At 39.8% G+C, this 23,945-nt stretch overlaps 1 protein-coding gene across 6 annotated transcripts in view; it reads left to right on the forward strand.

Moving 5' to 3' along the window:
• Nucleotides 1-23,945, forward strand: part of PDLIM5 (PDZ and LIM domain 5) — a 124,227-nt gene that overhangs the window by 89,368 nt on the left and 10,914 nt on the right. For all 6 annotated transcript variants that reach the window (XM_061477367.1, XM_061477383.1, XM_061477376.1 and 3 more), the window contains 2 exons: nucleotides 6,720-6,904; nucleotides 20,036-20,210. In XM_061477367.1, the coding sequence (XP_061333351.1) occupies nucleotides 6,720-6,904; nucleotides 20,036-20,210 (360 nt within the window). The remainder of the gene's footprint in view (nucleotides 1-6,719; nucleotides 6,905-20,035; nucleotides 20,211-23,945) is intronic.

The following is a 23,945-nucleotide window of genomic DNA, read 5'->3' on the forward strand; positions in this document are numbered from 1 at the left end:
GTAAGCCTGCCCAGATGACCTTATCAGTATTGGATGTATCAAGATCCAGGTTGAACGGCTTGAAATAAATATCTGTAGATTATTAGGGGGAATGTTAAATGTTATTTCTAAACATACTAATTTTCTCTTAAACCATTTCAATAGCCAGGTTATTCTGGTTCAGGTTGCTGCGTGCAGGCTGTGGAATAAAGCAATACAGGAAGTATACGATTTTCAGGCTGTTAGGCACTTCCAAATAGGATAAGGCCTGGAATTTGGGAAATGTGATGTAGCAGTACCATTAGTCTGAGAATGCTTTGCATAAACTGTATTTTGCAGGATTTTTCCCTGAATAACTGCTGTTGGTCTGAAGTTATCATCCAGCATACCAGGGTAATGATTTCTGTTTTCCTTATTATCATCCTGAGCCAGTTGCCAGTTGATGGAACCGTAGAAATGAAGCTTTGTGCTGCCTAGTGAATAAGGGAGCACAACCTTTATTGTGTGGCTTGAGAAACATATAGGAAAAGGAGACAAAAGATAATTTATGCGTACAATTTACTGTCAGTAAGCACGTAAGTACAGTAAGTTCAACAAAGATCAAGCAAAATTAATCAATTCTGCTAGAAAAAAAAAGACAAATATAACAGATTTGAAAGAAATGTAGCCAATGAGTGTGTGAAACTAGGTATTAAAATGTCTTTGCACTAGTGTGCATCTCATGACGTGTTCTAATATGTACATGAATGTCATGCTAAAGTTTTACATGGCAGCTCACTTCATCCCACAACACAGTACTTGATAAGAAAGAACTGAAATCTTATGTCCCGTAAGTACAGAAATGAGTATACAACATTGTGTAGTAGAATCACTTGTTAAAAAAACAATTGGCTCCACAATGTGAGGCAAGTAAATTAGCTGAAAACAACTTTGGGGTTTGTGTTCTGGATCTATCTTGTATAACTTTCATGAAAAGGTAATGGGTCTATTTTACCAAGGTAGCTTTGCATTATCTCTGGGGAATATCTCAAGAAGGTTGTAGCTATAGTAAAAGCAGGGGTTTGATTTTGTTCTGCAACAGGGTTGTTACTCCAGAAATATTTCCCTTTTATTCTTGTCTCTTCACTGTTTCTGTTCCAGAAAGCTGGCTGTCTTAAACTGCTCTGCATTGGTTAGCTGTGAGAGAACTTAACCTTCTTTTCTGCCTTAATATCTGTTATTAACTAGTCTGAAGTGTGCTGAACATCCACACATTTTCACTGCCTACCAAACTCCTCAGAAATGGTCTTTTTTTCTTGGTATAGAATCAACTAGGTTGGAAGAGACCTTTAAGATCATCAAGTCCAACTGTTACTCCAGCACTGCCAGTCCACTGCTAAACCATGTCATTAAGAGCCTCGCCTACATGGCTTTTGAATACTTCCAGGGGCAGTGATGCATATCTTGCTTCTCTCCACAACTCAAGGAAATGTGTAGCTTTGTCGTATAACAGCCATGCAGTCTTTCACTAAGTTTTCATCCTGATGTCAAGCCTTAAGTTTATAGAGGTCCATGTTTTATAACAACATATATGCAGCAGAGAGAATGATGTATTTAATATCCAAGAATTGGGGTCTGCCATAAAATCAAATCACATGGCAAAAATGATGTAAAATTTTGGGAGACGCTAGCGAGAATGGGCATTGACGTGGCTTTTGCTTTATCTTCTTGACACTGTGCCATATACAATTACTTGAAAAGAGGATGGTCTGGCCCTGTGAGATAAACAGTGATGCTGACTCTGGGAGAATTCTTGTTCTGAAAGATGCTTTGAATTGTTTCTATGTAGAGCACTGCTTGTGGAAGGGTTACATAGTCCATTACTGTAACTCGATATGGAAATACCTCCACCCAGATGGCTTTCTCTCCCCTTTATTATTTTATTTTGCATTTTTGTCTTTCTTGGAAGTTGTTGGAACACTGCTAGGTTAACATGAAACGTAAACACCATTTTAGAAAGCTGACTGAGACCGTGGGTTTGCACTAGGGGTGGGAACAAGCTCAGCACTCAGTATTTTCTGTCTTCTGTTTCTCTGTTATTACATCAGAACACCCTTGTATAAAAGGCATATGTATTTGCCCTATTTGTGGGGTTTTGTTCTCATTCTCATACCTTTTTCTGGCCTCCTGTACCTGTCTTCAGCTAATGTGTGTTTTGATACTGGACAAAATACATCGTGTGATGTGTATGACTTAACACATCTTAAACCAAGAAATTTTGATCTGAGATTCGAGTTTATCTCAGCTGTGCTAATACCTTGCTGTAAAGCTCTGCAGAATCATCTGCTTGACAGTTTACTTGGTCTTAGGGCAGACAGATCATTCTTTGAAGTTGCAGTTTCTTTAATACAAATGTTTCAAAAAATTCTCTTTCTCCCCCCCCTTCCCCTCCTTCAGTGCTATACCAAGTACTATGAATATGTTAGAAGCCGTTTATTCAGGTTTCAGCAGCGTGCTCTATGCCTGCGTGGAGTTAACAGACAACAGGCAGCTGTGTGTAAGGCAAGGGAAGTCTTACATTTTTTGTCACACTGTTTTGGTTTTAGAAGCCATAAAGCAGAATCAAGGCTACCACATTCCACTTGGTTGTGCCAGAAACCAAGAAGAGTGATTTGCTCACACCTTTTTTTTTGTCATGAAATTTTTAATACTCTTAAGGGAAAATAACCTCACAGAATTCCTGGCTATCAGAAGAAAGCATTTACAGACTTTCTCTTAGATACTCCGTGACCTCTTCTGTCAGCAAGCTTCCTTAGATCGCAGAGTTCCTGACTCACACAGTCATCGTGGACAAGTGGGAGTTAAAAGTATCATTTATAATCCAGAGATGTAGTAGGAAAATACTGATCTACTAGACTGAGGTTGTGGCTCAAGTGATGATGATTACAGATGGATAACCTGGTATTTTGGGCTTCCATGAGAAAAAAGGTCCACCTAGACCTTTTTGAATCTGCTTGGGAAAGTCTGAGAGACTTGGCCTTTGTCAGCATTTTAGAGGTGTTAGAAGTTACACTACAAAAAACTGTATTCATTTTTAGATAGGACCATAGCTTCTCCTTTGGCTAATAACAACATGATACATAGTCACCTTCTCTAAAGCATGTGTAAAGAAATTCTAGGCAGCCTTATACAGGAGTTCCCATGGAAGGATGGAGGGAGTTCAGGCATCTATAGCCCCAGACCATGTGATTTTCTTCTGCTGGATTGTAGGGGAAGCAGGGCATCAAAACCTCTGACTACGTTCAGAAAGGTTTTCCAGTGCAAATTCCTTAAAATGCATTTGAAATGTGTTCATCCTTGTCTTGAAGCACCTGATTTTGAGAAGAAAGCAGCTGTGGTATGGAGGCAAATATCCCAGAGTGGTCTCTGAAAAACTGGTGCTCATTTCACATGTCAACTGGACCTGCTTCTTTCTCTGCAGGTTTCTTGCCTCTATAGCATCCATGAAGTTCTCGGTGCCATGTCCAGCAATGGGACAGTCATCTGGCATGTCTTTTCCTCCCTGTCCTCCTACCAAAAGCCAGGGTGTAATACAGTGGTTTATATACAGTGTAAAACAACAGAGGAATTATTACTTGCTTTGTAGTCTTTTTTTCCACAGTACTTTTGTTGATCAGGAGGGGCAAGTCTGAGGAGCCTGTTGTGAGCTCTGGATAAAGTTTGCACTGGCAGTGGAGCCCTGTGTGTGTCCCCAGGTCTCAGACCGGCATACCAGGAAGTTCTTTATTTTCTGTACCTGTCCTTACTCTGATAGAATGGGGCTGCACTCTGCGGTAGGAATTGTTCATGGAAGTTCAGGAGATGTGTCATGTACTAGCCAGCATGTATCAAAGGCAGAGAGGAGTCTTTGGCTTGTTCCTTTGCTGGACTTTGTCTTTCTTAAAAGGAATGTGGCTCTTGGTTACATTAGTTTTCATCATGGAAACCTTTCATTTTTGCTATAAGTATTCATCAGGTGGAAGAGTAATAACAGTTATGAAACAGAGGTAAAAGGTTAAAGCTAGAGTTAGAAGGTAGGCATGTCATTAATAATAGTAGACGTGTTTTGACATCAAAATGTGCTTGACCTGAACCTGGCCTATGAGTGTCATCTGTGAAGTCTGAGAAAGCTATTCGTGTGAAACTTGGTAAATACATAAGGTTTATCATTCCTCCTTCAGCTTTCTAGTGATGACACTGTAAAACAGATGGGAGCTCTCTTCCATGACCCATTCATTTTCTTAAATTTCTGTATATTTTTTTTTCTCTTCAAACTATGTATTTTCTAGGTAATGAATCTTGTACAATATCCTAGTGAATTACAAAAATACTAGCTGGGCTAATTGTGGGTATTTTACAGCCGCTTTGTAGAGGGTAAGGTAAGTGTGCTTCTGAAAAGACAGCTATATTTATAAAGTGGGTAAAAATAATTGGAGTTTGAGTGTTTTTCAGTGTAGAAGAACATAAAGTAAAATGTTGAGGAATTAATCTTGAAGCATGAATTTGAAGAAGCTTAGCATTAGCAAGGGTGCAGCCGCTTGTTTGAAAGCGAGACGAAGATGCATTTCCCTCTCTCAATGGAGAACACTGCATGTGCACTCCCAGGCAATTGTGTGATTAGAGGCTGTAATGCAGGAAAACAGTGCATGAGCACCTCAGCCATTTCTACATTTTTTCTATCCTTCTCCTGCCTAAACGATACTCTTTTTACTTGTCTTGCATCCATTTTTGCTTGTTGAGTAGCTTCTTCTGTGTAAAGGCAGAAGCCCTGGCAGCAGGGTTTTCTTATTTAGGACAGATTATTTATGATTTACGTGTTCCAGACAAAGGCAGTTAAAGAGATGCTATGTTTGAAAAGTGGTTTGATAAGTGGATGCATCGTTTGGATGGAGAAGGAGGAAACTTTTTAGGATCAACAGTGTTTTGAGGAATTCTCTAAGTTGTAATGGGGCTTGGACCTGAAGCATCAAACATAGGTTATGTGTCAGATGTACTCAACAGTACAGAAGGGCGCTTCTGTGACACTGAAGTTACAGCCTTGTACTTTTTTCGTAGTGGAAGCCAGTCCTAAACTGCCTTGTCATCTTCACCCACTGAGCTGCTTCCTCACATCAGAGAATGTCTTCCTATCCTTTTTCTGTCAGTCTGCAACAGTGCTTTTATGCAGTGTATCTCTGCTGCCTCAGAATTTTGTTAAAAGACCTGGATCCTAAGCTTTTAAGGAGCCTAAAGTGTACCTTGAGTGCCTCTGTTTTCACAAATGTCTTTAAATATCTTTTAAAATGTAACAGAATGCAAAGTCTCACTTTGTGCTTCACTGGGTTTGTGCACACTGCATATAGCAAATCCATCAATGTCAGGCAAGCTTCCACTGTTCCCAAAAGCCTACAAATGCAATAGCTGTTACTCATTAAACTGAACATTCATATATATTCTCTAAACTGTGAATATGTTTTTTCATCCATTACCAAGAAAAAATTCTAAATGCATCAATTATTAACCCTGTAAATCTAGACACAAAAAATCAGGGTTATGAACTTGCTTTTTGACCTCTCAGTGTGTTCAAGTTCTTGCATGTCATATGGGCAGGGCAATATTGTGCTGGTGTAATACTTGTAAAGCAAAAATAGCTCAAGGATTTTTACTTTATGAACTTGGCACAGTCTGTAATTCTGTGAATGACCCTGGTGAAATATGCACGATGCACATGTGCCGTAAATTGTTTTTTCTTAAATACAGGAAAGAATGCAAGGCTTCTAATGTGTTGGCTGATGTGTTTCCAGATTGCACAAAATATGTATTTAGAATTGTGCTTTGGCTGTATTGCACAACATTATTGAGTTAACTTCTTGTTTTTGTGATCTTCTTGGTTTGCAAATGACCTTCATTAGCAATTACTCTTCTACTTCTAAGGTTTTCAATAAAAATTTTTGTTTTCAGCTTCTGAAAGGCAAATATCCATTATACCAATACTATTACAGTGCATAAAAAATTGTTATGGATAACTTTCTCATTCTTGAACAGCCTCTGGAAATGAGAAATGAAAATTTTTCTGGCAGGCAATGTAATTAGTGGCCATATACATTCTACATGAATTGTGATTAAGTACAGTTTTCATCATCCATGGTTTATAAATAGCTGAAAGAGTTCTGCTAACCCTGAAAATGTAAAAGCAACTGTAAGCTGCTCTAAAGAGGCAATATAAAAGATTGTTTAATGAATGAAGAAACTTGCAGCTCTTTTAAAATACTTAATTTTTTGGAGGCACAGTGGCGCATAGAAGAAAATTGCATTTAATTAAAGCACTTTTAGATAGATAATTTTATTAAGATCTACAAGTATAATCTGACTGAGTATTTGTCTACTCTCCAAGAAAAAAAGAAGTATTGAAAAAGTCTAGGAGTGTACAAACTTTACAGTAAGGGATCTGCTTTAACTTGTGTCATGCCAACAATTATTGTATATGGAAATTGTGAAGGGATTTAGTTGTCTATATTGAATTTTGGCAGGAATTACTCAAATGTGCAGTTCTTGGGGGTCAGAAAAAGCTTAAAAATGCAGCTTCCCCAGCATTGTCCTGGGATGATCACCCCAGCATTGGTGGTGGCAGAGTAGTGAGTGCAGCTCTGTTGCACCAGGGTGTTGCTCCGCATCTCCAGTTCATTGATTCTCTTGGTCTAGCAGGAAATGCATTTTATTTTCTCCTCTTCATTTCTGAACAGTGATTCCGTGGAGGCTGCCCAGCCTGCTGCTTTTACGGCATCCTCGTCAGCGAACATGCTTGCCCACCAAGAAAACATGGACACGAGATCTGCTACTGCCAGCACTGCATCTGCTGCCGGTCTCAAGCCAACAGGAGCCCCAGGTGCTGCCAAGTACTCGGGCTTGCAGCCTGCAAGCCAAGCAGGTAAATTCCAGGGAGGCTTTTTCTTGTTCACTTAAAGAGGCTTGGATAGCTCAGGAAAAAATATTTCACCTTGGGTGTAAAAGCAACAGTCTTCAAATGGCTGCATGTGTGTTTTGAGTACAAGCCAGTTTGTTTAGGAGAGAGGAGAAGAAACCCAAATTTAGCAGTTTTAGTAAACCACTAGCCCTTTGTAAGTTACCTCATAGATGTAATTGGTTTCACAAACAAGCAAAGTCAGATGTCCGTGACCTCTATCAAAAGCATATATGTCAGTCAAACATATATGTGTGTATATATACATATACGTACACAGACCCCTCAGTTTCAACTTGGCACTTCCCATGTGACCTCAAATTTCATGCTGTTTCAGGGGTGGGAATATCAACAGACAAGTGTTTTCCAAGTGATCTTTCCTGAAGTTAATTGCAAAAAATCAAATCAAAACAAAAAAAAAACCACCCAAACCAAAACTAAAACATTAGAGTGGTCATGTATCTGATATTTGTAGGGTTTATGTGAGAAGAGTGCCAGAGTATTGCATAGGTTTGTGATAGGAGATTTGTTTAAATAGGTTTTCGTGCAAGTACAATGTACATAGCTACCTACAGGCTTTGAATGTAGCTTGGTGATTCTTTGCCCCTTTAAACCCACACCAAAATGTCTTATGCCTGGAAAGCATGCCGTTTCCGTCATGAATTTCAAAGGATCTGGGAAATCTGTACTGCTAATTAAGCTTTAACTGTCATTCTTGTAAGAATGAGATTAATATCCTTGATACTCTTTCTGACTTTTTTTAGTTCTACTGTTAAGGGTTTTCTGTCTTTAGAAGTGTATTTTAAAAGTATATCCAGTCCAGAAAGGGAACTGCAGAGGCCCTAGCTTAAAAGTAAATATAAAACATATGGCGTTAACGCCGTGTGTTTTGTAACGGCTTTGGCACATCTGGCTCAATTACTGTTGTGCTTGGTAACAAATATATGTATTTTATTTGGATATGCAGTTCTGCTACCAAGCCTCAAGATGGCAATACACTGTCATTTCTGTACTTCCCTGTCAAATACCGAGTATATTCTTAAGGTCAAAGTAAAGATATATTTAAATTTAGATCGTTTTAAGTCTAGCATTGTTTCACTTCTGTGAGTTAGATATCATTAGAGGAAAAAAACCTCAACTTTTTGAAAGTTACATTTTTCATAGTAGGTGTACTTAAGGCAAATGCTTGTGGAAATATGATAATTTGAAGTTTTGTAAGTGACTGAGTGTGCTTCATCTTTGATGTAATTCTCTGAGTGATAATTTTATTTCACTTGCACAGAAATCACCTGTCAGCTTGGGGTTTTGGTAGTACTACAGCCATTTTCAGTGTGTTTGTAGGTGTGTCATTGTTAAAACCTACTAGCATGCCTTAGTACTAATACAAGTCTAATGTTTGAAACAGACTTTTTAAGTGGCAGACACATGAAGGATTTTAGATTTTTAATTTAGGATTAATTCATCCAATTACAGTTGATTTCATACTTCTCCAAAAATCTGTGCCCATGCTCTTGGATAATGGTAAAAATCTCTTCACAAAGAGGTACTAAGTCGGTAGATGAGGGGGGAAGCCAGGCAGAGAGTTTCTGAGGCTTATGTTGCAGAACACCTTACCAGAAAACTTTGGAAATTTATACTGGTGCAAAAGCAAGTGGAAGGCAATGGTCGTGAGGATGTCAGCTCTACACTACCTTGCTGTAGGGTCCTGAGATGCACTGCTTAACTTCCAAAGGAGCAAAGTCATTACCTCCTCCAAAAATATTCGGGGATCCAGAAGTAAAAACTGTAGGAGAAAGAGTCATTGAAAACTCTTACGTTTCTTAAAATAGTAAAGTATGGGGAGCAAAACACAACAGAGAGAATGGCAGTGCCCAGGAGTTAACAGGGGCAGGAGAAGATAGGATGTCAAGGATGCCAGAGGAGCTCTATTAGCATTTGCATCTCAGGAGTGTGAGGAGTCACGCACTGCCCCAGGAAGCTGGTCCCAGATGAGGAGCTGCTTGCTGCAACAGTGAGGAAAAGCAGGCTGTTTGGAGATGTCAAAATAATCTTGGGTTTTGTTCATCTTTTGAATTATGTGACTTCATCAGTCTGAAGGCAGCTTCGTCTTACAGCGGAGTTTGCAAATGAGTAAAGAAATGACAGACCTAGTGTGCCTGCTAGCCTGATTTCTGACTTGAAAGAAAATGTTTTGTGATTTGATTAAAATTCCAACAGTTGCCAAGGTGCCGGAGGCTTGTCCAGAGGTTATCTGACAGGTTTCACTGAAGGTCTGCCCTGTAAACCTGCCCTAGGCTCACCTCAGGTTTAATATGCCATGCATTACCCATGTCATTCAAGAAGTCGGTAACGCAAAACTAGAAGATAGGAGAGACTTGAGCATGGTTACAGCAGAGATGGACTCAGCATCTATTTCTCAGGCCTATATTTTACAAAAATAAAAGCATTTGGTGTACGTGAGTTTGCTCAGAATGGCTGAACCCAGCAGTCCGACAGGTAAAACTGTTGCAATAGTTGAGTGTTGATAAAATTAGTCAGATGTTGAAGAAAAAGAAAGACTAGAACTGTTTCTGCTGTTTGTTTGCAGTCTGTGAGCATAAAGTTTTCTTTAAATTGCCAGTGCTTCACAAGCCAAACAAAATTTGGCTTCATAGGTCTTATGCCTGACAAAATTTTAAACAAACCCCCCAAGATTTCATAGTTGCAGTCCAGCTTAGGAAATAATTAGAAAGAAAACATAATATCATGTAAATGTGTATATCAGCATGCTATTAATAGCATGCTTATTTGTAGTGCAGTTTTGTAGCTCTAATAGCGCTCACCCTTCTAATGAATATTGTATGTAACACCAAGTTGTTTCCATAGCAAAGCAGGCATGTCGCAGGATTTTGTTTGTCTGGGGAAGCTGTAATCGGCTGTTTGATGGCGTGGCATGGATATTACCAGTGATTTTATTTATTAAGAAATCTAACTACACAGATAAGTCATTTGGTCAGACAGCATCTTTTTGTTTATTGGCTGGAATCTCCCTTTCTTGTGTAGGCCACCAGAGAATACCCTTATGGTTGATTTATTTATTTATTTAATTAATTAATTAAAAGTAGCATGGTTTCTTGTTTTGGTTTTGGTGGGTTTTGGTTGGGTTTTCGAGATTGTTCAGAGATGCTTAAAGGTGTCAGAGGGTTTCTGTTGGAACTGAACGCCTCTATTTCATGACCTAGCAAGAAAATGGTGTAGGGGAAAAAGATGGTCTGAAATAAATAGCTGAGATTGTGAGCCTGGAGGTGCTTCAAGTACTGGGTTTCTCTGTAGAGAAGTCAGTCGTGATCCAAGAGATCTCGCAGTGATAGAACCCTTAGAGCTGAAGTATCCTCATCTGCTGCTGCACTCGTGGGTTACCCACAAATATACTACGCTAGTCACCCACTGTGAAGGTAACAGAGGTTTTATTCTCCTCTGGAATAGAATCCTGGTATTACAGGATTCCTGAGTGGTTTGGTAGAGAAAATGAGGGGTGATTGCCTTTTGTTTTCTTTTAAGGCATGGGTAAGAAGGTGGATAAGCAGGATAAAAGCCTGGCTTGTCAACAAATGAACAAATAAAGTCTCACCTTTGGCACACAGGATGCACGAGGAGTTGAAGATGGGGAGCATGTGAGGGGTGCAGCAGTGCCATTAGCCTGGAGAGTGGTTTCCAGATAACTCATTTGCTACCAGCCTCTCTTGTCTGTGCTGTTGATTTTTTCAGCTGTTGAAAAGAAGTCTCATTGTGGCTGTTACTGTGTGTTAAGTGTACAGGCTAGAATTTATAACAGTTCTTACTTCATTTCTGTTGAGCTGTGATGCTCTGTTCACCCACCAAAGGGAAAAGCTTTTTACCAGATTATATCCAATTTAAAAAGAACCTACTCAGAACATCCTAGCTACATCACAGCGAGTCATTCTACTATTTGATAGCTATTACCCTCTGCTTATGTAGCATAGCTCACCCCAAGGAACCCCAAAGCATTTTCCAGTCCTGGTACCATGTGCAAGCACATGATGCACACACAGGAATGGTGTTTGCCCACCACTGCTACGCAGTCACTTCTTGGGTGAAAGGTAACAGCTGCTTGTCAGCACGCTGTAATACTCCATGGCATCTTGAAAGGAAGTGAATAGCACCGTGGCAAATTGAAACTGCTGGGATAATTGAAGAAAGTATAATTATGCAGTAAATGCAGTGACACAAACTGGAGTTTGGCCAGGAGATGAACTGTTCTTGCAAAAAGAGCAGCAGGATCTGCGATGATCAGAAGTGGCCAGGACTTACAGTGTTGCATTTCTCACACAAAAATGCCCCCACTTTGTGGCATCTTCAAAAGGCTTTTGTTGGCAGGGGAGCTGCTGGTGCAGTGGGACCAGAGAGGCTGGGTACCAGGCATGACACTGCAGTGTGCTCCATGCAAGAGCTCAGCAGGCAGCATCCTGCTTCACTCTTGGGGGTCTGTTTGGATCGTGGGTATCTCATGGTGAACTGGTACAGCTGGTGACCAGAAAAGCTGGTTTGCTTCTTGGAGAGGAGGGCTTATTGTAATTGATGACCTTTGTTCCCCCTAGGCATAGACAGCTGAGTTACAAAGATGGGATGGGGGTGGGTTGTGTTAGAAGTGTCTGAAGCTTGCAATTTTAAGTGACCAGTTACTTGCCTGTGCCAGTTTCCATATTCCCAGGGTTTCTCTCAGCCTGATACCACTGGGATATATAATCCCCTTCCAGTAGAGCTGCTTGGGAATGTCAGCATATTCTGTAATACCCACAACTGTCAGTTGCCTAATCCCGAGCCAGCACATGTGTTAAGCACATGCTTCCTTCAGCAGAGGGAACGCATTTGGAAGCTGACTGTAAGCATAGAAAAATTCTGCTCTTTCCTTGCAGTTGTGTTTGATATACTTGCGTTTACCATCTCTGCATGCTGCTTTGCTGTATTTTTTTTTATATATATTCTATTTCCTTGATAATATTAGCAGTATAAAGCAGAAGAAAATATAAGCCTTCTCCTAGGTGTGATTTGACATCTTCTCCTACATATACTGACAGTTTGGGTCTTTGTCTCCTTCCTTGCCACTTATTCTGTAAAGGTTTGTTAAGGAAAATGGGATAAAAATCCAGAATGTATCAGGTGGGGGAGGCTGGCCATCAGGTCAAACAGTATGAAGCTGGGGAGAGGGAGGAAGGCACTGAGATTTATTGTAAGTAGCCAGTAAGCCTTTGCTGGAAGTCCATAAAGGATGGACTGCAGCACTTTCTGTCCTGGTCACCTTTGATTTTCTGTGTTTCATTTTTAATTACCCCAGCCCCTATCTCAGTTCTGTTGACCTTACAGGCCACCTTAACTGGGTAAGTTAAGTTGATGGCCCATCAGTCTTTTGTGGGGAAAAGGCAACTGAATTATTGTATCAGCATCACCTTGTTCATAACCTCCTCCAATTTTGTTTTCTAGTATACTCTCATCCCAATTTTTTTTCTTTGTCGAACAGGAAATTAAAGGCAGGGCTAATGATTACAGGGGTTTAAGGAACTATGTGCCCATTGAGGACAATGGTGTGATCTTGGGGAAGAAACTGGAGTAGCAAGTTGTCAAGCCAAGTACTTATATATACTTATACTGCTAGACACAGTCTCAAAATATGAATAGTTCCAGTACTTTTCATCGAAAAAGATTGTTAAAGATTGCTCCTTCCGTGATGCAATTACCATTCATAGAAGCAGAAAGCCTTGTCCATAAAAGTGGTATGATTGACAGGTCAAAACAAACAAGCTTCCTGGTCCTGGTATATGAACTGTTATTCTTATTAATTTTTCATCTAATCTAAGTGATTATATCATTATGTGACAGCGAACCACAAGAATTTATTCTTATGAGTTATGTTAAGTCACCTAGCCAAGCAAAACCCATTGTGAAACCAGAGTAATTTATAAATGTCAGCCTTAATTTGATGGTAGTATGAAACTGTAACTACTGCAGACATGGTGAAAAAATGATTATGTGTCTGAAACTTAAATGTTTATATGCAAGAAGTAAATAGTGATGATGCAAAAATGGACCACCCACTTCTTGAAGGCTGAATGACCTGGTGTACCTCACTACAGGATTTGCTGAACAGAAACTCGGCTTTGTGTTACAAATAAGACCTTTGACAATTTCCATGTGATTTGATGTTGCTGAATTCATATGCTATTGCACCAAGCTGTGTACTTAAACTAATTGCATACATAAATCAGATCGACGCATGTTCCTTTCTCTAGTTATTTGAACAGAGGTGAAGAGATTGTTTCTCTCTGTGATTATTTCACACCCATTGAGTGGGAACATTTACTAACTTTCAAAATTAGATGCTCATCACCTTTGATTTCTTACAAAGCTACTAGCCCACTGGGCTGACTTGCCAGCTCAGTTCACCTCCATTCGCTAGTGCCAACTCAGAGCAGTAATGTGTTCTGTTCAGATGTACAGGTGTAAAACATCCAAGAATTATGCCTAATATTTGTTCAACAAATGAAAAGTCAATATTCCTCTGGTAAATGCATTCTTATCAGTATTCAATGTTAAACATCAGCTCCATGAAACAGGCAGATAATCTGTATATGAATGAGACTGGGCAGTCCTGCTCTCCGCAGGCATAGTCAAGCTGTCGCAGTCAGAAGAGGAGCTTAAAAGCAAGGGAGGCAAAATGTTACCTGCAGAATGCCACCAAATGGGTTTCTACATCCTCACTCCAGAGAAATGAAACACTATTGTACAGATCTTCATTTTCTCTTCCTCTTCAAGGCACGTTTTCTGTAAAAGCGACTCCAGTTGTGGCAAATTTGTGATGGTATGTGATGTAACAAATCACATGGACATAGGCTGAAGAGAGCCAAACCCACCATACTCATTTTAATTAAGATGCTTTACAGCTAATTCAGCCGGAGCCTTTCCAGTTGAAAGGCTGATTGCTGCCACAGGAACTAGTCCCTTCAGTTGCAGGAGTTGTTGAAATTGGGTCCGGGTGGCACCTGTTGTGATTTTCCACGGGGCACATACCAGCCTTCGTCAGCATTTAAAGACATGATAATGGTTTAATCCTTCCTGTTCTGCTTTTAATCAGTGGCAGGGGTTTAGCGCTGACGGTACTTCCAAAACTCCGTAAGAAACAAAAGGAAAACGCTGAACACAGAGGTTTTTGGGGTGGGTGGGTGGATTTTGTGGTTTTGTTTTTTTTTTAACTTCCCTCTTGCTTGTCCTGTAGCTTTCTCCATTGAACTTCTGCGATTTCATATGGGCCTGGGAGTGGATGGGGTGTTACATACAGCTAATGTAACAAGCTGACAGCCGAGCTTTTCAGACACATTGCTTCATCCGGCCATCTGTTTGGTTTGGAGGGAAGGAAGAGGAAGATTTCTTACTCTACAGATATATTAAGAGAAGTCAGAAAATTGGATGTATGAAGCTTTATATTTTCCATTTATAATACAGTAGTTTGATAGCAGTGTATAAATCACTGAGTTAGAACACTTTAAAATGAAGTTCTGGCACTCCCACCGCTTAAAGTAGCATTGTTATTTATAGATATTACATGAAGTCTGATGTTATGTTTAAGTGAGCATTAAACAGTTCAGGCTGTTGTATTGTTGCTATGCACCAGAGAACCTCTGTCAAAGTGACTTTGGCACCACCACGTATCTGCCTTTCTCCCTTTGTCTTCCAAACCTTTTGCCAGTGTTTGCAGTTATCCATGTGCTCAGTGATGGAACAGCCTATTGTTAGTTCCACGAGGGCAAAGTCACACTGGGATTTTTGAAAAAGAAAAAAAGGCAGTTCTTTACCTTGCCTAAAACTTTGTTAAATATTAAACTAGCCATACCAAGGAGTTTAGTGAAAGCAAACACTGAGGGTTTGCTTAACTTAAACCTAATAAAGTAGAAAGTTAATAGTCAGGTACAGAATGTTTTCTGTTTTAGAAAAGCCAGCTATGACAATGCACAAGAGCGAATCAACTGAGTAATTGAAGGTTTAATTAAGGAGTGTGAAGGTGAAGTGAAGCCTGGAAACCTCTGAAATTTGTCCACTAAGCTCTTCTCATGACTTGTGGAGAACCCAAATGTCTTTGGCACTTGGGGTAGAATAGCTCCTGATGGGGTGTATAATTCATACAAATTATTTATTGTATTTAATTATCATAATTTGTAATTCTTCTGAGCACTCACAAAAGTTGCTGTGCTCTGTCCTGTTTCAAGCAACAGAGGTAGTGCCCAGAAAATATGTGGTTCTGAGATTGTGTCATAAGGCAGCTGGAGTGGTTTCCTTTTCCATCCCCATGCAGTCATCATTTTCAATTAAAAATGTGTGTGCACCCCCCCAGACTGTAGGTACCAAGTCACAACCCTGTTCCCCCCCCCCCAGCACTCTTTGCAGAACAGAGCTGCTGATGGGATCCAAAATCATATATGTAAAATGTAAAAAGCAAAGTATAAAGCATAAACCACAGGAGAGCTCAGACTGATTGCCAAGAGTTGAGAAGTCTTTGCTTAGATTGGGTGTAATAACATGTACCTACCTTGTTATTACTGGTATGCCCTGGTAAAAGCCTCTCATTGTGAGAAAAAACACTTGCATAATTTTTCCAGGCCTCATATTTTTCTTTAAATCGTGTGGTTGCGTTTCAGTCTGAAAGGTTTCCAAGGGAATAGGGAGGAGAAAGGAGAGGAGGAGAATGTCCCCTTCCTCTCTGCCGGCAGAAAAAGTATCTTGTCCAGTACAGGAGTGTTAAACTTGCTGTTTAAGTCACAGGGATATTTGGGAACCATCACTGTTCATTCTAAACAAGAAAACAGACCTAATATATGAAATTCTGTAGCTACAAGAGGTGGATTATTGTTGGAAAAGAATACTGAGGATTCATACAGATTTTAAGTAGGGAACTACTGGGGGGGGGGGGGGGGGGGGGGGTGTTAAAGAAAAGAAAAACAACAAACAAGCTGACAAAACAAAAGCCCTAAATGCCATCACAAACAAAAAATTCTCCGTGGGTTGCAGTGGAAGTAATGAGATTTTGGTAGAATCACTAGAGTGTTAAAGGCACGTTTGTGGTCTGTGCAAAGACATAAGTGGGCAATAAAAGCTGTCCTCCAACTGGTGTTCAGATGGGAATGAGGAAGATAAAAGACTGAGGCAAGTCAGCCCGGGAGAAAGGGAGAATGATCTATGGTGAAAAGAAGTCTAGCAGAACTACTGCTGAAGGTTTACAAAGAAAGGCACGTAATAAATGTGGTGAAATAGTTAGCGTACTTCACCGGTGTATTTTCTTCAATAAGAATATGGATCTAAAGGCAGTGGAACCAAACTGACTCCTCTTCTTTAAAATGAAAAAATCTGAACTGAAAGAAACTTGAGTCCGCTTCAGAACAAGAAGAGGGGGGAATAATACTGCGCAAGACCAGTAAGGTCTTCATGTTAATACTAACAAAGAGAAAAATATCCCTTGAGAGAAAAGGGGTATATTTTGCTGTGGGGACAAATTATGAGCGTGGGCCCGGAGCTTCCTGGCTTGACACTTGCCTCAGGAGATGGAAGAAGAAAGTGCTTAATAAAATTCTTTAAAATCTTACTTTTCAAGGATTTTTGAGCCGAAAGCAACCTTTTCTGTCTCAGATCCCAGATAGATTAGCTACTGTTCCCATTCTAGAATGATAGGGTCTCTTCTAATGATCTGTGACTGGTTTCTTCTCCCAAATAACAAGTGAGAGGACAAAAGGTAATGGCCTCAAGCTGCACCAGGGGAGGTTTAGATTGGATATTAGGAAAAATTTCTTCACTGAAAGGGTGGTCAGGCATTGGAACAGGCTGCCCAGGGCAGTGGTGGAATCACTGCATCTGGAATTGTTCAAAAACCATGTAGATGAGGCCCTTGGTGACATGATTTAGTGGTGGACCTGGCAGTCCTGGTGTAACATTTGGATTTGATGATCTTAAAGTTCTTTTCCAATCTAGTTGATTCTCTGATTCTATTACTGTATGATAGTAGACCAAATGGTGACATAAATCTGCAAATGACAGTCAAAAAGCCCTTTACAGTGTAGCCTTTGTCTGGGATCCAGAAATATTCTGACCAATATAGAAGTATCTGAAAGCTTAGGGCTTATTTGTTATTCTCCTTATTCTGTTTGCATTGTGCCTGTGATCCCATGGGAGTCCTGCATCTGCTGAAGCAGATGAACTTAAGTTCGCCAGTTCCAGTGGAAGTAGAGTGGGTCTTTTTGCCTTCACTGCTTCTCAGTGTTAAAAGCCCAGCTTGTTCTTGCTTAGGCCACAACTCTTGCTTAACACAGTACTAATTTGTGTGGTTTATATTATGGTTCGCTTAAAAGAGTATATTTGTTTTAACATAGGATCATTAGTAGACCAGAATTATTCCCCATACAGATGGACCAGCTCCTTCTCTCCTTTTTAGTGCTTTGAATATGCACTGAAGTCAGAAATGACTTATCTCAGAACTCTGTAGAGAAAGTTTATGTAGAAAATTCTGCTCCTGGACAGTTGTAACTTTAAAGTTGGGTAGTGCTGAGAAAAGCATCATTCATAAAAACAGCCTTACTGAAAGCTGTAATGAGACCAAAGAAAAGGGAACAGTTGTGGTGTTTGTACTTTGTGTGTGTGTGTGTGTGTGTGTGCTTTGAGCAAGCAGAAGGTTGGGTTTTTTTTAACTTCACAGTGCAAACGACCTTACTGATGTGTCTGAATGGGCTTTGGGATTCAGCAGATAAACAGAAATTAGCGATATACTAGAAGCTGGACTGCAGTTTGATTTATGGCAAAAGCAGTCTTCAAACAGATTTGGTTTTAGTGTGTATTTTTGTCTTCTCATGAAATGGGACCTGAAAATTAGAAAGCCATATGTGATCACAGAGGAGGAAAGTGCAATTAATCAAAACCACTTTTGTTCAGATCTTCAAAGCCTTTCAGCCACCTTTTCCATTTTTATCTGTTCCTGTGTTTTCAGTTTAGCAGGAATTTATAATCTAAAATGACCTACAGTAGCAGAGTGACTTGTTCAAGATCAAATGCTAAAACATTCCTAAGTACTTTATCTTCAGGAATGCTGAATGTTTCTAGAACCAAGATATTTTTTTAAAGTTATTGCATATTAATTAATTATATTTTAAATATAATAAATAACCTTATATTAAAAAAAAACACAGCACCCACAATAAAACAAAATAAAACCAAAACAAACAAAAAAAAAAACAACACAAACAAAACACCTCCTCCCCTCCCTCAAAAAACCCAAAACAAAACAACACTAAACCTCAAAAGCCACCCCCCCCAATGAGCTGGTATACTTTTTGCTACTTCAGATACTGAAAAGGATCCAAAAATGTCGCTCTTGAAATGACCTGATTTGAGAAAATTTGACGAACCAAGCAGTTAGACAAAAAAGGTATCTGACTATATAGCTGCTTCATACAGAGAAAGAGTAAGCAAAAGTAGTATATTGAGCCCATATCAGTGGATTAATACCAAGCGTAATTATAGAACAAAAGCATTGGTATTAAAAAAAGATTTCTCTTCCAGCTGTGTTGCCTTAGCCTACAAATGTGCATAAGTAAAGGGGTGTTTTGTTAACTAAAGTTCATTGTATTGTTTTGATTAAATTGTGTAGTCTGCGGCTGTCTTACTTGTGTAAATAGCAAAGGATTGGCATTTCTATAGAATTTTCTGTGTATTTGCTGTCACTTAAATTTATCTTCTCTGTGAATTAGTGTGCCACTTCCGTTTGAGCAGGGAAGGCAGTGTTTCACCTCCAAGGTATTTGCAACTTTTCTGTGGGGTGGAGGTTTGTCAGCATTACGTTAAGGGAGATAATGACAGTTTTTCATGTTTTCCCTGAAACATGATATGAAAGGTGAAAGAGGAAGACTACCAAAAAGGTTAACAGCCTCATACAAACTGTTCGTTTTTTTTTTTGCAAAGCTACTGAATGCTGAATACATCCTGAATGCTCTTGTTTTGAAGAGCTGTATCATTGCAACAGAAGCATCATCCTGTTATCATCCGATATCTCTGTCATTGCCTGAATTTCCACTCGGATCTTAATTTTGCTTTTTGCTTTACAAGGTTTAGTATGACTGCACTAATGTCAGGACACAGAGTAAACATGGTTTCTCTTGCCTGTGGTTCCAAACAAAAGGTTATGGAAATGTGAGGGGATTTTAGCATACTTGAAAAAGAAAAAGCTACTCCACAGAAATAACTGCTCCCATAAAACCGTGTTGCTGTAGCTTTTCTGTTACCAAGGTGCATATATCAATAGTGGAGAAAGAAAAGCAGAGGGATGTTTCTTCATTACCCATGGCAACAGTATCATCTGCGCCTTTCATTTTTGTAAATGCATTTTTCGTACTCCATAAAAGCTTGTGACTATTCTATGACTCTGAAAACCTGAGCACAAATGGAAGTCTGTCGATGTATACATTTCTGAAAAGTCAGGTTTTTATTTGAGTCATAACTTTTATAAGAGGATGTGAACATGGCCTTTGGCGTGCTTAAGAATCGCAATATCTAGTGACCTAGACTGGTGTTTAGATTCACCTTAGAAATATGTTTTCCTTATACAGTACTGCATTTTAAGTTCCTGAACATGTTGTATTGAATGTGTACTTTTGTTTAATCTGTTAGTAATGACGTACGATCTATTGCACTTACTGTAAAATGTTTTGAGTAGGTATGTCATGTTCTCCTGTCTCTGTTCAAACACTGATACTCTTGGCGTCAGCTTTTGTATCTGAAGCAAAATAATACCTTCATGGGTTCTATGTTCTTTTGCCTAATTTCTTCAGTATGTTGAAATTTGTCCACTCCTTCTACAAGTTAGCCAAAATTACGCTGTGTTATTTCACAGACATTTCATAAAGTAGGTTGGGACTTACTTGGTGAGGGAGGGGGGGAAATAAGTGCTTTTTTATTTTGTTCCTTTAAGTAGGCAGGTATACAGTGGACAAAGATGTTAGACAAATGTTGATGGTTGCTTGTATTTCAAGATAGTTTACTTGGTATTGAAAGATGGTCTTCTTTCCCCAGCTTCTGCCAGTGGATGGACATCAAATAGTGTTAAACCACCTGGAACGGCTGCCCCTAGTGAAAAACCTGCACCGGCACCTCCGCTAAACGAGCAAGACACGTTGGTTCAGAGGGCAGAGCATATTCCAGCAGGAAAGCGTACTCCTATGTGTGCACACTGTAATCAAGTCATTAGGTTTGTATCTGTGTGCTGGGTATACTCTTTGCTGGGTAAAAAAAGCTGTCTGGGTGGCCAGGCCCAAAAATTGGTGGTGAATGGAGTTAAATCCTGTTGATGGCTGGTCACAAGTGGTGTTCCCTAGGGCTCAGTAGTGGGGCCAGCTCCGTTCAATATCTTCATCAATGATCTGGATGAGGGGATTGAGGGCACCGTCACCAAGTTTGCAGACTACACCAAATTGGGTGGGAATGCTGATCTACCTGAACTTAGAAAGGCTCTGCAGAGGGGTCTGGACAGGCTGGGTTGATGAGCAAAAACCAATTGTAAGAGGCTCAACAACGCTCAGTTCTGGGTCCTGCGCCTGGGTCACAACAACCACATGTGACGCTGCAGGCTATGTCCCATATTTGTAATGCACAGAACAGAAGAGCCTGCACCGTGTTTCACCATGGTTAAAGAAACTTGTTTGATTAGAAAACGTGAGTTTGAAAAAATGAGTAGCTGTATAAATTTCATCAGTATTATAGAAAATAAGCCTTTCCACCACGGGTTTTTGCAGCCTTTTGAGCTCTGGCCTGGATTCTGCATCAGAAGATGCAGCTAACTCAAATTACTTGATCTCTAGGGGTCAGCTGAGTCCAGCTTGTTTATTTCCATTAGATTTCTGTTCTGATAGGTCACTACCAGTTCAGCTAAAATTGGGTTAATGTTAGAGGATGCTTTACTAACCGATCTGTGATCTTTTGGAGGATTTTTTCCTACTTCTGTTGTATATGTCAAGGAAATAAAAATACATGACCTGAATCCCCTTGAAGGAACAGAAGAGACTATTCAAATTCCTAACATAGGTACAAATTTTTTACTTCATTGCAAAATGGAAGATTAATATCAGAAAGGTCCACACTTTGGGGATGAGATTGATCTGCTTCATTGAACAGCTTGGCCTCTATAACCATTCTGTCTGTCTGCTATTCTGACCTTTTTGTTCCCTGGGCTTTGGATTTGTGTGTAGTAAATAATAAGCAAGCGACCATGCACTGTCCTTTTTGTTACTATCACTTCAGTTTAAAATTCAGACTGAACAGAGTAAATACATTACATGCTGAATCTTTCATGCAGGAAGCTTCACTGCTTTTTGTAGTGCCTTTGTGGTTTAGCAAGGTTTGCTGAAGCTCTGTGCTGCAGGGTCTCAGAGCACAGTCAGCAGATTGTTCTTGAGCAGCCAGCATTTCCTCTCAGCCCTTAAATCACTTGCTGCTACTCTCTGCTTTTCCACCTTGATCACCATTAAAAATGGGATTAGCTGCCAGTAGGGTAGTGTACTGGTCCGGGGAGCAGCTTTTGCTCCTTTGTGTATGCTTGAGGAGAACTACTTCATAGAATCATAGAATACCAGACTGGAAGGGATGTCAAGGATTATCTGGTCCAACCTTTCTTGACAAAGCCTGGCCCAGACTAGATGTCCCAGCAACCTGTCCAGCCAAATCTTAAACTTGTCCAATGTCAGGGAGTCCACCACTTCCATGGGGAGATTATTCCAGTGGCTGATCTTATTGTGAAAAATTTTCCCCTGGTGTCCAACAAAAATCTCCCTGGGAGTAATTTGTACCCATTGCCCCTCATCGTTTCCATGTGACTCTTTGTAAAAATGGGTTCTCCATCTTCTTTTAGCCACCCTTTAAATACTGAAAGTATTAAGTACTTGACAGTACTTAAGCCACTGTCACCTATTGTAAGTGATACCTCTTCATGAATAGTAACTGATACTCATGTCTAACTTCTTTGTAATCTGCTGGTGATGTTTAAATCCTTATATTTTTTTCATATGTTAAATGCCACTTCAATTATTAAAAGCAAGCATTATTGCATTTGAGGATGAGTTGATGTGCATTAATGTTAAACATGCCTTGTATTCACAGCATACAGTGGATTTGGAATATTGCAATGGCATTTTGAATTCAAGTTTTAGAATAATTACAGTTCATGCCCTCAGGTAATACTACCACTATGAAAAGGTAGGAGGAGGATCAAGCGACATTGCATTGTTCATCTGTTTTGAAGCCAAAATGCATTGTGGAGTTGGTTACTTTACACTCAGGCACAGAATAACCACGGTTGCTCAAGCCAAAACCATTTATTAGAGACATCTTATAACTTTTTAATATATCTTTAATTATTCATGCAGTGATGGTCTGAATATTCCATTTTTTTCCCAAAGCTTCTGTAAGTAAGCTTTTCTTTCCATGTGTAAATGAATCAAAGCTAGAGGCAAACTAAATTTCCCATGATCTACTTGCTGTGATGGTCTGATAAACTTCTGACATTTCCTGATGAAGACTTCTGGTTCCCGGGCAGTCTTACCAAGTGCTGCAGTGCAGAGCTGGCTCTTCCTTTGAAGTCCAGATATGTTTTCCCTGAATCTCCACTGAGAACGTACTTGTTGGCATGTCTGCTTGTGAATGATGAGTTGGCCATGTCATCTTTTCATACAGCTTAATTGTTTTTAAAGGGAAAAGGGAAAAAGTACGAATGGTGGTTCACTTCAGCATCTCCTATACAAAAATTATTATTCTGGCATTTTCAAGTGAGGAGAAAAAGAAACTTCCCAGAATGTAGACTGCTGTATGGTTAACTGTCAAGCGATTGGTCTACTTAGCAGATGTGAGGATCCTTTTGATCTCTCTACCACTAAATTTCAGTTCTGGCTTGCTATCATAATAAAAGCCACATGGGAAGTTAGATTATTGACCTACTAACACATCATGACCATACTGATGAAGTTGTATTTAGCTACAAGTGTAAAGATAGAGAAATTGTGATTATATTCCCTGTATGTTACTTCTTCCTGCTGGCCCCTATATCATTTCTCCATGCAGAACCCAGATGTTTTAGGTGGCTAATCCCAAACCCAACAAACAAAAAAACCTTACTGTTTGCTTCCTTCTGTGAGTTTGGTTCATGTGGTCTAGATGGTAATGCCAGAAATTTGTTCAGAAATGCTTAGCATGTCAAAGTAGCCTGGGATAGAAGCACATTCATAGCCAACTTTTGCCTCTTTGATCATTGTATATCTTTGGATGGAAGCAACATGAGTTTTTAGCACCACCTTTAAAAAATACGTTCTAGTTGACAGAGGCATGGGGCAATTTTTATTGTTTTAAATGGGGAAGGAAGGATGCAGCCATCTTCCTAACATTTCAAAGCCTAGCTACTTGCTGTTAGTTGCCTAAGAGTGGGCATGCATCCCTCTTACTCAAATCAGACCTTTAAACACCTTTTCAAATGAATACAGCAAATTAATACCTTTCATTACTGAAAGCTATCGTTTTGATCACAAAAATATGCAAAGACCAGGAACACCTCCAAGTTCTGAATATCACATTTTGGTGTATTTCATGTGGCAGGTGTTTATTTTTTTCTTTCTTCCATGTGCTTTGGGGCAGCTTTTAAGTCACTGGTGTCATTAAGCTGCAGCGATGGCTTGACATATTTAAAATACTGCCTGATTAAAAGCAAAATTGTATTTAGAAAGCCTTCTTCTAGACGTGTGTGTAGGGAGCCAGCGCACTAATGGAACACCTTGGAGACATTGTGCAGGGCATGGCCACAGCTGTTTGGGGACTTTGGGAAAGAAACTCTGTAGATGCACTCTCAGGCTGTTCCCCGTCCGTCTGCGTTCCTGCGCGCTGTCCTGAATGGCTAACCTCAACATGTCAGAGCTGTAAACTCTGGAGGGCTAAATGCAGCAGA

This window comes from Pezoporus flaviventris, unplaced genomic scaffold, assembly GCF_033815535.1.
Source record: "Pezoporus flaviventris isolate CSIRO_AGI_PZ_B2104156 unplaced genomic scaffold, CSIRO_AGI_Pfla_v1 ptg000002l, whole genome shotgun sequence".
Lineage (NCBI taxonomy): Eukaryota > Metazoa > Chordata > Aves > Psittaciformes > Psittacidae > Pezoporus > Pezoporus flaviventris.